This window comes from Oncorhynchus mykiss, chromosome 7 (genome assembly GCF_013265735.2).
Source record: "Oncorhynchus mykiss isolate Arlee chromosome 7, USDA_OmykA_1.1, whole genome shotgun sequence".
Taxonomy (NCBI): domain Eukaryota; kingdom Metazoa; phylum Chordata; class Actinopteri; order Salmoniformes; family Salmonidae; genus Oncorhynchus; species Oncorhynchus mykiss.
In genome coordinates, this window is record NC_048571.1 from 9,593,649 (window position 1) to 9,611,148 (window position 17,500).

At 46.2% G+C, this 17,500-nt stretch overlaps 1 protein-coding gene across 2 annotated transcripts in view; it reads left to right on the plus strand.

Moving 5' to 3' along the window:
* The window catches only part of LOC110515808 (receptor tyrosine-protein kinase erbB-4), a 479,351-nt gene that overhangs the window by 408,374 nt on the left and 53,477 nt on the right, over window positions 1–17,500 (plus strand). For both annotated transcript variants that reach the window (XM_036982454.1, XM_036982455.1), the window contains exons 17-19: window positions 7,611–7,743; window positions 14,386–14,508; window positions 15,824–15,922. In XM_036982454.1, the coding sequence (XP_036838349.1) occupies window positions 7,611–7,743; window positions 14,386–14,508; window positions 15,824–15,922 (355 nt within the window). The remainder of the gene's footprint in view (window positions 1–7,610; window positions 7,744–14,385; window positions 14,509–15,823; window positions 15,923–17,500) is intronic.

Consider the following 17,500-nt stretch of genomic DNA (forward strand, 5'->3'; position numbering starts at 1 on the left):
TCTCATTATATCTGGTCTTGCCTCGCTATCCTCAACATGCCCCATATATCTCATTATATCTGGTCTTGCCTCTCTGTTTACAACATGCCCCATATATCTCATTATATCTGGTCTTGCCTCTCTGTTTACAACATGCCCCATATATCTCATTATATCTGGTCTTGCCTCTCTGTTTACAACATGCCCCATATATCTCATTATATCTGGTCTTGCCTCGCTATCCTCAACATGCCCCATATATCTCATTATATCTGGTCTTGCCTCGCTATCCTCAACATGCCCCATATATCTCATTATATCTGGTCTTGCCTCTCTGTTTACAACATGCCCCATATATCTCATTATATCTGGTCTTGCCTCTCTATCCTCAACATGCCCCATATATCTCATTCTATCTGGTCTTGCCTCGCTATCCTCAACATGCCCCATATATCTCATTATATCTGGTCTTGCCTCGCTATCCTCAACATGCCCCATATATCTCATTATATCTCGTCTTGCCTCTCTATCCTCAACATGCCCCATATATCTCATTATATCTGGTCTTGCCTCTCTGTTTCCAACATGCCCCATATATCTCATTATATCTGGTCTTGCCTCTCTATCCTCAACATGCCCCATATATCTCATTATATCTGGTCTTGCATCTCTATCCTCAACATGCCCCATATATCTCATTATATCTGGTCTTGCCTCGCTATCCTCAACATGCCCCATATATCTCATTATATCTGGTCTTGCATCTCTGTTTACAACATGCCCCATATATCTCATTATATCTGGTCTTGCCTCGCTATTCTCAACATGCCCCATATATCTCATTATATCTGGTCTTGCCTCGCTATCCTCAACATGCCCCATATATCTCATTATATCTGGTCTTGCCTCGCTATCCTCAACATGCCCCATATATCTCATTATATCTGGTCTTGCCTCTCTGTTTACAACATGCCCCATATATCTCATTATATCTGGTCTTGCCTCTCTATCCTCAACATGCCCCATATATCTCATTCTATCTGGTCTTGCCTCGCTATCCTCAACATGCCCCATATATCTCATTATATCTGGTCTTGCCTCGCTATCCTCAACATGCCCCATATATCTCATTATATCTCGTCTTGCCTCTCTATCCTCAACATGCCCCATATATCTCATTATATCTGGTCTTGCCTCTCTGTTTCCAACATGCCCCATATATCTCATTATATCTGGTCTTGCCTCTCTATCCTCAACATGCCCCATATATCTCATTATATCTGGTCTTGCCTCTCTGTTTACAACATCTCTCACATATCTCATTATATCTGGTCTTGCCTCTCTATCCTCAACATGCCCCATATATCTCATTATATCTGGTCTTGCCTCTCTGTTTACAACATGCCCCATATATCTCATTATATCTGGTCTTGCCTCGCTATCCTCAACATGCCCCATATATCTCATTATATCTGGTCTTGCCTCTCTGTTTACAACATGCCCCATATATCTCATTATATCTGGTCTTGCCTCTCTGTTTACAACATGCCCCATATATCTCATTATATCTGGTCTTGCCTCGCTATCCTCAACATGCCCCATATATCTCATTATATCTGGTCTTGCCTCTCTGTTTACAACATGCTCCATATATCTCATTATATCTGGTCTTGCCTCTCTATCCTCAACATGCCCCATATATCTCATTCTATCTGGTCTTGCCTCGCTATCCTCAACATGCCCCATATATCTCATTATATCTGGTCTTGCCTCGCTATCCTCAACATGCCCCATATATCTCATTATATCTCGTCTTGCCTCTCTATCCTCAACATGCCCCATATATCTCATTATATCTGGTCTTGCCTCTCTGTTTCCAACATGCCCCATATATCTCATTATATCTGGTCTTGCCTCTCTATCCTCAACATGCCCCATATATCTCATTATATCTGGTCTTGCCTCTCTGTTTACAACATCTCTCACATATCTCATTATATCTGGTCTTGCCTCTCTATCCTCAACATGCCCCATATATCTCATTATATCTGGTCTTGCCTCTCTGTTTACAACATGCCCCATATATCTCATTATATCTGGTCTTGCCTCGCTATCCTCAACATGCCCCATATATCTCATTATATCTGGTCTTGCCTCGCTATCCTCAACATGCCCCATATATCTCATTATATCTGGTCTTGCCTCTCTATCCTCAACATGCCCCATATATCTCATTATATCTGGTCTTGCCTCTCTGTTTACAACATGCCCCATATATCTCATTATATCTGGTCTTGCCTCTCTATCCTCAACATGCCCCATATATCTCATTCTATCTGGTCTTGCCTCGCTATCCTCAACATGCCCCATATATCTCATTATATCTGGTCTTGCCTCGCTATCCTCAACATGCCCCATATATCTCATTATATCTCGTCTTGCCTCTCTATCCTCAACATGCCCCATATATCTCATTATATCTGGTCTTGCCTCTCTGTTTCCAACATGCCCCATATATCTCATTATATCTGGTCTTGCCTCTCTATCCTCAACATGCCCCATATATCTCATTCTATCTGGTCTTGCCTCGCTATCCTCAACATGCCCCATATATCTCATTATATCTGGTCTTGCCTCGCTATCCTCAACATGCCCCATATATCTCATTATATCTCGTCTTGCCTCTCTATCCTCAACATGCCCCATATATCTCATTATATCTGGTCTTGCCTCTCTGTTTCCAACATGCCCCATATATCTCATTATATCTGGTCTTGCCTCTCTATCCTCAACATGCCCCATATATCTCATTATATCTGGTCTTGCCTCTCTGTTTACAACATCTCTCACATATCTCATTATATCTGGTCTTGCCTCTCTATCCTCAACATGCCCCATATATCTCATTATATCTGGTCTTGCCTCTCTGTTTACAACATGCCCCATATATCTCATTATATCTGGTCTTGCCTCGCTATCCTCAACATGCCCCATATATCTCATTATATCTGGTCTTGCCTCGCTATCCTCAACATGCCCCATATATCTCATTATATCTGGTCTTGCCTCTCTATCCTCAACATGCCCCATATATCTCATTATATCTGGTCTTGCCTCTCTGTTTACAACATGCCCCATATATCTCATTATATCTGGTCTTGCATCTCTGTTTACAACATGCCCCATATATCTCATTATATCTGGTCTTGCCTCTCTGTAAATTTCAAGCTCCTTTTTTTTGTTGACCGCAAAAAATCAATGGTTCTGAACCCCGCTCTTTGACAACCCAGCAGAGTACCCTAGCATCCACATGCTCCCGTCTGCTGCTTGGAACAGGAGTCTTCCAATTGCCTCTTAATGTCTTCAATCACTAGTAGGGTTGTTTCTCTGGTCCTTGACTCAGGTGCAAAATGCTCCCCAAGGCCTACCTTGGGGAACAAGGGTGTTGGGTAGCCTAAAGTGGGGAAGGGAAGAGGGAGGGAATGATAGAGGGATAGAGAGAGGGAGAGAAGGAAAGAGGGAGGGAGGGATAGAGGGATAGAGAGAGGGAGGGAAGGAAAGAGGGAGGGAAGGAAGGATAGAGGGAGGGAAGGATAGAGGAATAGAGGGAGGGAAGGATAGAGGAATAGAGGGAGGGGGGCGGAAAGAGGGAGGGAGGGATAGAGGAATAGAGGGAGGGGGGAAGGAAAGAGGGAGGGAAGGATAAAGGGCTAGAGAGAGGGAGGGAAGGAAAGAGGGAGGGAAGGATAGAGGGATAGAGGGGGGGAAGAAAGAGGGAGGGAAGGATAGAGGGATAGAGGGAGGGAGGGAAGGAAAGAGGGAGGGAAGGATAGAGGGATAGAGGGAGGGAGGGAAGGAAAGAGGGAGGGAAGGATAGAGGGATAGAGGGATAGAGGGAGGGAAGGTAAGAGTATGTATAGAGAGTGAGAGAATGTATAAGAGAGTGTATAATGTATAAGAGAGGAGAGGGTTAGCAAATTTAAACATTTAAAGGAAGTGGGAAAAAACCTGCTGGAGGTATTAAAAAAACCTGTTGGAGGTATTCAAAAAACCTGTTAGAGGTATTAAAAAAACCTGTTGGAGGTATTAAAAAAACCTGTTGGAGGTATTAACAAAACCTGTTGGAGGTAATAAAAAACCTGTTGGAGGTATTAAAAAAACCTGTTGGAGGTAATAAAAAAACCTGTTGGAGGTATTAAAAAAACCTGTTGGAGGTATTAAAAAAACCTGTTGGAGGTATTAAAAAAACCTGTTGGAGGTATTAACAAAACCTGTTGGAGGTAATAAAAAAAACCTGTTGGAGGTATTAACAAAACCTGTTGGAGGTAATACAAAAAACCTGTTGGAGGTATTAAAAAAACCTGTTGGAGGTATTAACAAAACCTGTTGGAGGTAATAAAAAAAACCTGCTGGAGGTATTAAAAAAACCTGTTGGAGGTATTAAAAAAACCTGTTGGAGGTATTAACAAAACCTGTTGGAGGTAATAAAAAACCTGTTGGAGGTATTAAAAAACCTGTTGGAGGTATTAACAAAACTTGTTGGAGGTAATAAAAAAACCTGTTGGAGGTATTAAAAAAACCTGTTGGAGGTATTAAAAAAACCTGTTGGAGGTATTAAAAAAACCTGTTGGAGGTATTAACAAAACCTGTTGGAGGTAATAAAAAAACCTGCTGGAGGTATTAACAAAACCTGTTGGAGGTAATAAAAAAAACCTGTTGGAGGTATTAACAAAACCTGTTGGAGGTAATAAAAAAAACCTGTTGGAGGTATTAAAAAAACCTGTTGGAGGTATTAACAAAACCTGTTGGAGGTAATAAAAAAACCTGTTGGAGGTATTAAAAAAACCTGTTAGAGGTATTAACAAAACCTGTTAGAGGTATTAACTAAACCTGTTGGAGGTAATAAAAAAACCTGTTGGAGGTATTAAAAAAACATGTTGGAGGTATTAAAAAAACCTGTTGGAGGTAATAAAAAAACCTGTTGGAGGTATTAAAAAAACATGTTGGAGGTATTAAAAAAACCTGTTGGAGGTAATAAAAAAACCTGTTGGAGGTATTAAAAAAACATGTTGGAGGTATTAAAAAAACATGTTGGAGGTATTAAAAAAACCTGTTGCAGGTAATAAAAAAAACCTGTTGGAGGTATTAAAAAAACATGTTGGAGGTATTAAAAAAACATGTTGGAGGTATTAAAAATAACATGTTGGAGGTATTAAAAAAACCTGTTGGAGGTATCAAAAAAAACCTGTTGGAGGTATTAAAAAAACCTGTTGGAGGTATTAAAAAACCTGTTGGAGGTATTAAAAAAACATGTTGGAGGTATTAAAAAAACCTGTTGGAGGTAATAAAAAAAAACCTGTTGGAGGTATTGAAAAAAACATTGCTGATTTATTAGATACAAAGGATACAAAGGCACATAGCTAAAATGAGACTCAATTGACAGAGCTGTATCTCCTCAAGATACACAGTCCTTCATTATGATTAATACTTCACAGTATTTCATTATGTATAACACTTCACAGTATTAATTATGTATAATATTTCACAGTGTTAATTATGTATAATACTCCACAGTACTAATTATGTATAATACCTCACAGTATTAGTTATGTATAATACTTCACAGTACTAATTATGTATTATACTTCACAGTATTAATTATGTATAATACTTTACAGTATTAATTATGTATAATACTTCACAGTACGAATTATGTATAATACTTCACAGTAGTAATTCTGTATAATACTTCACAGTACTAATTATGTATAATACTTCACCGTATTAATTTTGTATAATACTTCACAGTACTAATTATGTATAATACTTCACAGTACTAATTATGTATTATACTTCACAGTATTAATTATGTATAATACTTCACAGTACTAATTATGTATTATACTTCACAGTATTAATTATGTATTATACTTCCCAGTACGTCATGATGTATAATGATACACAGTACTTAATAATGTATAATGATACACAGTACTTAATAATGTATAATGAATGATACATAGTACTTAATGATGTATAATGATACACAGTACTTAATAATGTATAATGATACACAGTACTTAATGATGTATAATGATACACAGTACTTAATAATGTATAATGAATGATACATAGTACTTAATGATGTATAATGATACACAGTACTTCATGATGTAACATGTACCATATGGGTCATGTGGAGGAAAGCTCATCCCCGACTCGTCCCAATAATACACTAGTGCTACACGCAAAATCAGACTGTCTGAATCCCAGAACAGGAACTAAGTAGTACACTGGGCACGAGGAGGTCTGATCTCTCACTGCAGAAATGAGGCCGTTTATTCCACTGGTTAAAGGGTTAAATCAAAAACAACTCAAAGGGTTAAGTTTAGGTCTTCATTAGGAGTGGTTATTAAGGTTAGGGCTAAGACTTCAAACAAAACCATTCAAAACTATGTGCAGTTTCCATGAAGTATCATCAAGTAGCCTCCCTGCTTGCTAAAGCATGTGAACTGCTGTGGTGAGAACCAAGGAAGGCAAATATCAACGTCCTCAGGACCTTTTCACACATCCAGAATCGACAGCTCTTTCTTGTGACCAGCCTGCTTAGATGAGCCAAGTGGAAGGGGATGTAATATCTAACTACTTTCTGTCTTTTTGCAAAGCACCATGGGCGATAAAGGATAGTGGGTTGCGTTGATCAGACCCTGGCTTTGTCCCAAATATAACTAACTATATTACCTATACAGGGCTCAACATTTGAGGAGATCCCTATGGACCCTGGTCAGAAGTAGTGCACTGTAAAGGGAAAAGAGTGCCACTGGGGAAACATCACCTGTCTGGGATGACAGGTTGAACTGGAAGAGGTTAGGTGAAGAGGGGATGATAAAGGTGTGCTAGGAGGAAGAGATGGAGGGAGGAAGAGATGGAGGGAGGAAGAGATGGAGGGAGGAGAGGTGGAGGGAGGAAGAGATGGAGGGAGGAGAGGTGGAGGGAGGAAGAGATGGAGGGAGGAAGAGATGGAGGGAGGAGAGGTGAAGGGAGGAAGAGATGGAGGGAGGAAGAGATGGAGGGAGGAAGAGATGGAGGGAGGAAGAGATGGAGGGAGGAAGAGATAGAGGGAGGAAGAGATAGAGGGAGGAAGAGATAGAGGGAGGAAGAGATGGAGGGAGGAGAGGTGGAGGGAGGAAGAGATGGAGGGAGGAGAGGTGGAGGGAGGAAGAGATGGAGGGAGGAGATAGAGGGAGGAAGAGATGGAGGGAGGAGATATGGAGGGAGGGAGAGATGGGAGGAGTGGAGATGGAGGGAGGAAGAGATGGAGGGAGGAAGAGATAGAGGGAGGAAGAGATGGAGGGAGGAGAGGTGGAGGGAGGAGATATGGAGGGAGTAGATATGGAAGGAGGAGAGACTCAGATCAGATAGGACCCACTGGTGGGATTTTTGTCTTGTCTGAAGAGCTACGGGACATGGACATGGTAATGACACACACACACACACACACACACACACACACACACACACACACACACACACACACACACACACACACACACACACACACACACACAGAGTTCCATAATGGAGCCATACATTTTGGTGACATACAGGCCTGTCTCTTACTCTGTCTGCAGGACGCCCCTCATCGCGGCCGGGGTGATCGGTGCTCTGTTTGTCATCGTCATCGTGGTGCTGAGCGTGGCGGTCTACGTGCGCCGTAAGAGCATCAAGAAGAAGAGGGCTCTGCGCCGCTTCCTGGAGACAGAGGTGAGGGGTCAAGGGTCATCCAGGGTTCATTGTGACTCAACCAATCAGCTCAGGGAATTAGACATTACATTACTATACTGGTGCGGGATTAAGAGTGGATATGATGTGAAGGATTTCACAGCATGTACTTGATGTATTTCTGAAAAGGATACGATCTCTGTAAAACCCTGACATGGTGTTGAACAAGTTACAGTACACCTTGTGCTGCACATGTACTCTACACATCATAGTGCACTGTGTCAAAATGGAGTCTTCCAAACTGTTAACTCCACACCTTAGCTTGCTAAACCCTGGACAGAATATTTAACTGACCCATAAAGTATACAACTACCTCAACATGATGTGTTCTCCATCTCTCATTGTTGGAGCATTGAGATGAAGTTGCAGGGATTTATTACTAGACTGGAGAGTACGCTTGGTATTCATTGGAGGGGATGTGTGTGTGCGTTCACTTGTTAGTGTGTACGCCCACAGTTGACCTGGCCTCCCAGTTCCATTCCAAAGTAGGAGCTGTCGGGGAGCGTTAGGATCATTTACAGGTGAAACCACAATGTTATAGACAGCTGTCAGTCTGGAGACATTTACTGCCCCGCCTGCTGCAGTCCCACAACGCTGCAGCACAGTCTTCCTCTGGCAAGGGAGAGTCTGAGTGGACGCACTAATTCATATCCATGATCCTGGATGGTGGGGGGGGTAGAAATAGGGTCAGGGGGGGTGACGATCTGGGACTACTGCCCAGTCTGCCAAGCCGACATAAACACACACACAGATGGACACACAAACACACACACCCTATGACCCTAACACATACACTTTGAATACATACCCACTCCCCACCTCTCCCACTCCCCACCTCCCCACCTCTCCCACTCCCCACCTCCCCACCTCTCCCACTCCCCACCTCCCCACCTCTCCCACTCCCCTCCTCCCCACCTCCCCTCTTCCCCACCTCCCCACCTCCCCCCTCCCCACCTCTCCACCTCCCCTCCTCCCCACTCCCCACCTCCCCACCTCTCCACCTCTCCCACTCCCCACCTCCCCACCTCTCCACCTCTCCCACTCCCCACCTCCCCACCTCTCCCACTCCCCACCTCCCCACCTCCCCACCTCTCCCACTCCCCACCTCCCCACCTCTCCACCTCTCCCACTCCCCACCTCCCCACCTCTCCACCTCTCCCACTCCCCACCTCCCCACCTCTCCACCTCTCCCACTCCCCACCTCTCCACCTCTCCCACTCCCCACCTCCCCACCTCTCCACCTCTCCCACTCCCCACCTCCCCACCTCTCCACCTCTCCCACTCCCCACCTCCCCACCTCTCCACCTCTCCCACTCCCCACCTCCCCACCTCTCCACCTCTCCCACTCCCCACCTCCCCACCTCTCCCACTCCCCTCCTCCCCACCTCTCCCACTCCCCTCCTCCCCACCTCTCCCACTCCCCTCCTCCCCACCTCCCCACCTCTCCCACTCCCCTCCTCCCCACCTCTCCACCTCTCCCACTCCCCACCTCCCCACCTCTCCCACTCCCCTCCTCCCCACGTCTCCCACTCCCCTCCTCCCCACGTCTCCAACTCCCCTCCTCCCCACCTCTCCCACTCCCCTCCTCCCCTCCTCCCCACCTCTCCCACTCCCCTCCTCCCCACCTCTCCCACTCCCCTCCTCCCCACCTCTCCCACTCCCCACCTCCCCACCTCCCCCACCTCTCCCACCTCCCCACCTCTCCACCTCCCCACCTCCCCTCCTCCCCACCTCTCCCACTCCCCACCGCCCCACCTCTCCCACTCCCCTCCTCCCCACCTCTCCCACTCCCCACCTCTCCCCACGTCTCCCACTCCCCTCCTCCCCACCTCTCCCACTCCCCACCTCTCCCACTCCCCTCCTCCCCACCTCCCCACCTCTCCCACTCCCCTCCTCCCCACCTCCCCTCCTCCCCACCTCTCCCACTCACCTCCTCCCCACCTCTCCCACTCCACTCCTCCCCACCTCCCCTCCTCCACACCTCCCCACCTCTCCCACTCCCCTCCTCCTTGATGTGCTATGCTGTCCAGCAGCCCTTCTCCTCTCTGATTGGTTGAAAGGAGGGTTCTTGATGTGCTATGCTGTCCAGCAGCCCTTCTCCTCTCTGATTGGTTGAAAGGAGGGTTTTTGATGTGCCCTGCTGTCGAGCAGCGCTTCTCCTCTCTTCTTCTGGCTGATGAAACAGTAAGGTGTTTCAGAGAGAGCTGAGTGAAGTGATTGCACTATTGACAACTAATGATCCAGTCAAATTACTGGCCATGAATGGAGAATTTAGAATATCTCACCTGTCTTTCTATAGAAGGTTAGAGAGAGAGTGTGAGAGGGAGAGAGAGTGAGAGAGAGAGAGTGTGTGTGTGAGAGAGAGAGAGAGTGTGAGAGGGAGAGAGAGTGAGAGAGAGGGAGAGAGGGAGAGAGAGAGTGTGAGAGGGAGAGAGAGTGAGAGAGAGAGAGTGTGAGAGAGAGAGAGTGTGAGAGAGATAGAGAGAGTGAGAGAGGGAGAGAGAGTGTGAGAGGGAGAGAGAGAGAGAGGGAGAGGGAGAGAGAGAGAGTGTGAGAGAGAGGGTGTGTGTGAGAGAGAGAGAGAGAGAGGGAGAAAGAGAGTGTAAGAGGGAGAGAGAGTGAAAGAGAGAGTGTGTGTGTGTGAGAGAGAGAGAGAGAGAGGGAGAGGGAGAGGGAGAGAGAGAGTGTGAGAGAGAGTGTGAGAGAGAGTGAGAGAGGGAGAGAGAGGGAGAGAGAGTGTGTGAGAGAGAGAGTGTGAGAGAGAGAGAGAGAGAGAGAGAGAGAGAGAGAGTGTGTGAGAGAGAGTGTGAGAGAGGGACAGAGAGAGAGTGAGAGAGACAGAGAGAGAGTGAGAGAGAGTGAGAGAGAGAGTGAGAGAGACAGAGAGAGAGGGAGAGAGAGTGAGAGAGACAGAGAGAGTGAGAGAGAGACTGAGAGAGAGCGATAGCGACAGAGAGAGAGTGAGAGAGAGAGTAACAGAGAGAGTAACAGAGAGAGAGACAGCGAGAGAGAGTGAGAGAGAGAGTATCAGAGAGTAACAGAGAGAGAGAGAGACAGAGATAGAGAGTGAGAGAGAGAGTAACAGAGAGTAACAGAGAGAGTAACAGAGAGAGAGAGACAGAGAGAGAGTAACAGAGTAACAGAGAGAGAGAGACAGAGAGAGAGAAACAGAGAGAGAGAGTGAGAGAGACAGAGAGAGAGAGTGAGAGAGAGAGTAAGAGATAGAGATGCGACAGAGAGATAGACAGAAATTAGAGAGACAGACAGAGAGACAGAGAAATATCTATATCTCCTCTATATTTCCTCTCAATTCAATTCAATTCAAGGGGCTTCATTGGCATGGGAAACATGTGTTAACATTGCCAAAGCAAGTGAGGTAGATATTATACAAAAGTGAAATAAACAATAAAAATTAACAGTAAACAATACATATACAGAAGTTTCAAAACATTAAAGACATTACAAATGTCATATTATGTATACAGTATATTCAGTGTTGTAATGATGTACAAATGATAAAAGTACAAAAGGGAAAATAAATAAACATAAATATGGGTTGTATTTACAATGGTGTTTGTTCTTCACTGGTTGACCTTTTCTTGTGGCAGCAGGTCACATTTCCTGCTGCTGTGATGGCACACTGTGGTATTTCCCCCAGTAGATATGGGAGTTTATCAAAATTGGGTTCGTTTTCAAATTCTTTGTGGATCTGTGTAATCTGAGGGAAATCTCAGATTGAATGTCTCTAATATGGTCATACATTGGGCAGGAGGTTAGGAAGTGCAGCTCAGTTTCCACCTCATTTTGTGGGCAGTGTGCACATAGCCTGTCTTCTCTTTAAAAAATTGCTTGTCTCTGAGACTGTGTGGAGCTACCAAGGCCTTTCCCAGATTACTCTTTGACCCCTGACCCCTGATTTGAACATTGACTCCTTGTCTGTCTGCTGGAGCAACACTAATAGGTTTAGTTGTCCCGCTGTGCTTGCTCTGTGGGCTCCACCTCCCCTTCTCCTCTGTTCAGAGCCAAGGGGCCATTTCAGCACCACATGCTAGAGTAGCCCAGTGGACAGCTCCCTTACTTGATATCAAGTCAGGCATTAGATGTTCAGTCCCAGGGCACCAGACAGCCCCTCACTGTTCTAAACTCCTAGTCCTTGTTTATGTCCAGGTTAACTGGGAATCATCTTTCTGTCATTATTTTATATTATTCTCTCTCTCTGTCTCTCTCTCTCTCTCTCTCTCTCTCTCTCTCTCTCTCTCTCTCTCTCTCTGTCTCTCTCTGTCTCTCTCTCTCTCTCTGTCTCTCTCTCTCTGTCTCTCTCTCTCTCTCTCTCTGTCTCTCTCTGTCTCTCTCTGTCTCTCTCTGTCTCTCTCTGTCTCTCTCTCTCTCTCTCTCTCTCTCTCTCTCTCTGTCTCTCTCTCGCTCTCTCTCTCTCTCTCTCTCTCTCTCTCTCTCTGTCTCTCTCTCTGTCTCTCTCTCTCTCGCTCGTGTTCTCTCTCTCTCTCTCTCTCTCTGTCTCTCTCTCTCTCTCTCTCTCTCTCTGTATCTCTCTGTCTCTCTCTCTCTCTCTGTCTCTCTCTCTCTCTCTCTCGTTCTCTCCCTCTCTCTTGTTCTCTCGTTCTCTCTCGTTCTCTCTCTCTCGTTCTCTCATTCTCTCTCTCGTTCTCTCTCTCTCTCATTCTCTCTCTCTCTCTCTCGCTCTCTCTCTCTCTCTCGCTCTCTCTCTCTCTTTCTCTCTCTATTCCCCCCCTCTCCTCTCTTTCAGTCAATGCTATTGGCTCACTTCCACTAGCAATAGCTCAGGGCTTACATGCTAGATCAGACACATTATAATACCTCTGAATGACGCTGGGTGTGTGTAGTGTGCCGTGGGCAATGTCATGGACCCCAGCGAACGTCTCAGTAATCCTGCTTTTATATCCTACTGAATATACACTGCTCAAAAAAATAAAGGGAACACTAAAATAACACATCCTAGATCTGAATGAATTAAATATTCTTATTAAATACTTTTTTCTTTACATAGTTGAATGTTCTGACAACAAAATCATACAAAAATTATCAATGGAAATCAAATTTATCAACCCATGGAGGTCTGGATTTGGAGTCACACTCAAAATTAAAGTGGAAAACCACACTACAGGCTGATCCAACTTTGATGTAATGTCCTTAAAACAAGTCAAAATGAGGCTCATTAGTGTGTGTGGCCTCCACGTGCCTGTATGACCTCCCTACAACGCCTGGGCATGCTCCTGATGAGGTGGCGGATGGTCTCCTGAGGGATCTCCTCCCAGACCTGGACTAAAGCATCCGCCAACTCCTGGACAGTCTGTGGTGCAACGTGGCGTTGGTGGATGGAGCAAGACATGATGTCCCAGATGTGCTCAATTGGATTCAGGTCTGGGGAACGGGCGGGCCAGTCCATAGCATCAATGTCTTCCTCTTGCAGGAACTGCTGACACACTCCAGCCACATGAGGTTTAGCATTGTCTTGCATTAGGAGGAACCCAGGGCCAACCGCACCAGCATATGGTCTCACAAGGGGTCTGAGGATGTCATCTCGGTACCTAATGGCAGTCAGGCTACCTCTGGCGAGCACATGGAGGGCTGTGCGCCCCCCCAAAGAAATGCCACCCCACACCATGACTGACCCACCGCCAAACCGGTCATGCTGGATGATGTTGCAGGCAGCAGAACGTTCTCCACGGCGTCTCCAGACTCTGTCACGTCTGTCACGTGCTCAGTGTGAACCTGCTTTCATCTGTGAAGAGCACAGGGCGCCAGTGGCGAATTTGCCAATCTTGATGTTCTCTGGCAAATGCCAAACGTCCTGCACGGTGTTGGGCTGTAAGCACAACCCCCACCTGTGGACATCGGGCCCTCATACCACCCTCATGGAGTCTGTTTCTGACCGTTTGAGCAGACACATGCACATTTGTGGCCTGCTGGAGGACATTTTGCAGGGCTCTGGCAGTGCTCCTCCTTGCACAAAGGCGGAGGTAGCGGTCCTGCTGCTGGGTTGTTGCCCTCCTACGGCCTCCTCCACGTCTCCTGATGTACTGGCCTGTCTCCTGGTAGATCCATGCTCTTGACACTACGCTGACAGACACAGCAAACCTTCTTGCCACAGCTCGCACAGTGAACAGAGAGACACACACAGTGAACAGAGAGACACACACAGTGAACAGAGAGAGAGACACACACAGTGAACCGAGAGAGACACACACACACACAGTGAACAGAGAGACACACACACACAGTGAACAGAGACACACACACAGTGAACAGAGAGACACACACACACACAGTGAACAGAGAGACACACACACAGTGAACAGAGAGACACACACAGTGAACAGAGAGACACACACAGTGAACAGAGAAACACACACACTGACTGACAGATATATGTTCTCATTATGGTGTTTGATGACCGATGTTGAGCTGGTTGATTATGTCGGTGATAAACCTATATGAAGGGCCCTGATAGGCTGATTGGCTCATTAAGATATGTATTGATTGGTCGGCTGATGGAGGTATTGACCATGTGTGTGTGTGCCTCCCGGTGTGTGTGTGCGTTTGTATGTGTATGTGTGTGTGTGTGTGTGTGTGTGTGTGTTCCAGTTGGTGGAGCCCCTGACCCCTAGCGGCACGGCCCCCAACCAGGCCCAGCTTCGTATCCTCAAAGAGACAGAGCTCAAGAGGGTTAAGATCCTCGGCTCGGGAGCCTTCGGAACCGTCCACAAGGTACGGTTGATTGTGCCTCTGTTTGTGAGTGTGCCTCTGTTTGTGAGTGGGCCTCTGTTTGTGAGTGGGCCTCTGTTTGTGAGTGGGCCTCTGTCTGTGAGTGTGCCTCTGTTTGTGAGTGTGCCTCTGTTTGTGAGTGGGCCTCTGTTTGTGAGTGGGCCTCTGTTTGTGAGTGGGCCTCTGTTTGTGAGTGGGCCTCTGTTTGTGAGTGGGCCTCTGTTTGTGAGTGTGCCTCTGTTTGTGAGTGGGCCTCTGTTTGTGAGTGGGCCTCTGTTTGTGAGTGGGCCTCTGTTTGTGAGTGGGCCTCTGTTTGTGAGTGGGCCTCTGTTTGTGAGTGTGCCTTTCCTTATTTTGCCTGTAATTATTTTTGGTTAATGGTTCTGTCCTGATATGATGGATGACAGTGTGACTGTGTGTAATACTGTGTATGACTGTGTGTAATACTGTGTATGACTGTGTGTAATAATGTGTATGACTGTGTGTAATACTGTGTATGACTGTGTGTAATACTGCGTATGACTGTGTGTAATACTGTGTATGACTGTGTGTAATACTGTGTATGACTGTGTGTAATACTGTGTATGACTGTGTGTAATACTGTGTATGACTGTGTGTAATACTGTGTATGGCTGTGTGTAATACTGTGTATGGCTGTGTGTAATACTGTGTATGACTGTGTGTGATACTGTGTATGACTGTGTGTAATACTGCGTATGACTGTGTGTAATACTGTGTATGACTGTGTGTAATACTGTGTATGACTGTGTGTAATACTGTGTATGACTGTGTGTAATACTGTGTGTAATACTGTGTATGACTGTGTGTAATACTGTGTATGACTGTGTGTAATACTGTGTGTAATACTGTGTATGACTGTGTGTAATACTGTGTGTAATACTGTGTATGACTGTGTGTAATACTGTGTGTAATACTGTGTATGACTGTGTGTAATACTGTGTATGACTGTGTGTAATACTGTATATGACTGTGTGTAATACTGTGTATGACTGTGTGTAATACTGTGTATGACTGTGTGTAATACTGTGTGTAATACTGTGTATGACTGTGTGTAAAACTGTGTGTAATACTGTGTATGACTGTGTGTAATACTGTGTATGACTGTGTGTAATACTGCGTATGACTGTGTGTAATACTGCGTATGACTGTGAGCGGCTGTCTTTTTTCATTATTTCTGACATTGCTTCTATTCTCTGAGATTGTGGGAAGGGTTTATGTGTCTCCTTTCAGTGTGTTAAAGTGTGTCGATATGTCCATAGGAGTTTGTGTTTAACAGTGGTGTGCCTGTGTATTTCAGGGTATCTGGGTCCCAGAGGGAGAGACAGTAAAGATCCCAGTGGCCATAAAGATCCTGAACGAGGCTACGGGGCCCAAAGCAAACGTGGAGTTCATGGACGTGAGTATTACACCACAGCTGTGTGTGTGTGTGTGTGTGTGTGTGTGTGTGTGTGTGTGTGTGTGTGTGTGTGTGTGTGTGTGTGTGTGTGTGTGTGTGTGTGTGTGTGTGTGTATATAATATTGTCTTCTCTGAGGTATTAGTTGAGTTCATTCCATCTTCTGAAACCTCAGTCTAGTCAGGTTGATCAGTTCATCCCAGAAACTCCTCCCCCCTGCTTAATGCCTGGCATGTAGTCTAATGCACCAGGTCTGTTCACATCAGCAGGTGTTTATATGGCATACAGCCTTGTCTGGATCACTGGGTAGAGGGTATGCAGGGAAGAGGACAGAGGGAGAGCCAAGCCTGGGTTGGGGGTAGGATAGAGGATGGGGTAGGATAGAGGATGGGGTTTGGGTTAGGGGATGGGGTAGAGAATAGAGGATGGAGTATGGATTATAGGATGGGGTAGGGTTAGAGGTTGGGGTAGAGAATAGAGGATGGAGTATGGATTATAGGATGGGGTAGGGTTAGAGGTTGGGGTTAGCGGATGGGGTAGGATAGAGGATGGGGTTGGGGTTAGAGGATGGGGTAGGATAGGGGATGGGGTTGGGGTTAGAGAATGGGGTAGGATAGGGGATGGGGTTGGGGTTAGAGGATGGGGTAGGATAGGGGATGGGGTAGGGTAGATAAGGTAAGGGTTAGAGAATGGGGTAGGATAGGGGATGGGGTTGGGGTTAGAGAATGGGGTAGGATAGGGGATGGGGTTGGGGTAAGAGGATGGGGTAGGATAGAGGATGAGGTAGGAGATAGAGGATAGGGTAGGGATTAGAGGATGGGGTAGGATAGAGGATGGGGTAGGGGTTAGAGGATGGGGTAGGATAGGGGATGGGGTAGGGATTATAGGATGGGGTAGGATAGAGGATGGGGTAGGGGATAAAGGATGGGGTAGGGATTAGAGGATGGGGTAAGATAGAGGATGAGGTAGGAGATAGAGGATAGGGTAGGGGTTAGAGGATGGGGTAGGATAGAGGATGGGGTAGGAGTTAGAGGATGGGGTAGGATAGGGGATGGGGTATGGATTATAGGATGGGGTAGGGTTAGAGGTTGGGGTAGAGAATAGAGGATGGAGTATGGATTATAGGATGGGGTAAGGTTAGAGGTTGGGGTAGAGAATAGAGGATGGAGTATGGATTATAGGATGGGGTAGGGTTAGAGGTTGGGGTAGAGAATAGAGGATGGAGTATGGATTATAGGATGGGGTAGGGTTAGAGGTTGGGGTTGGGGTTAGAGGATGGGGTAGGATAGAGGATGGGGTTGGGGTTAGAGGATGGGGTAGGATAGGGGATGGGGTTGGGGTTAGAGAATGGGGTAGGATAGGGGATGGGGTTGGGGTTAGAGAATGGGGTAGGACAGGGGATGGGGTTGGGGTTAGAGGATGGGGTAGGATAGGGGATGGGGTAGGGTAGATAAGGTAAGGGTTAGAGAATGGGGTAGGATAGGGGATGGGGTTGGGGTTAGAGAATGGGGTAGGATAGGGGATGGGGTTGGGGTTAGAGGATGGGGCAGGATAGGGGATGGGGTAGAGGTTAGAGGATG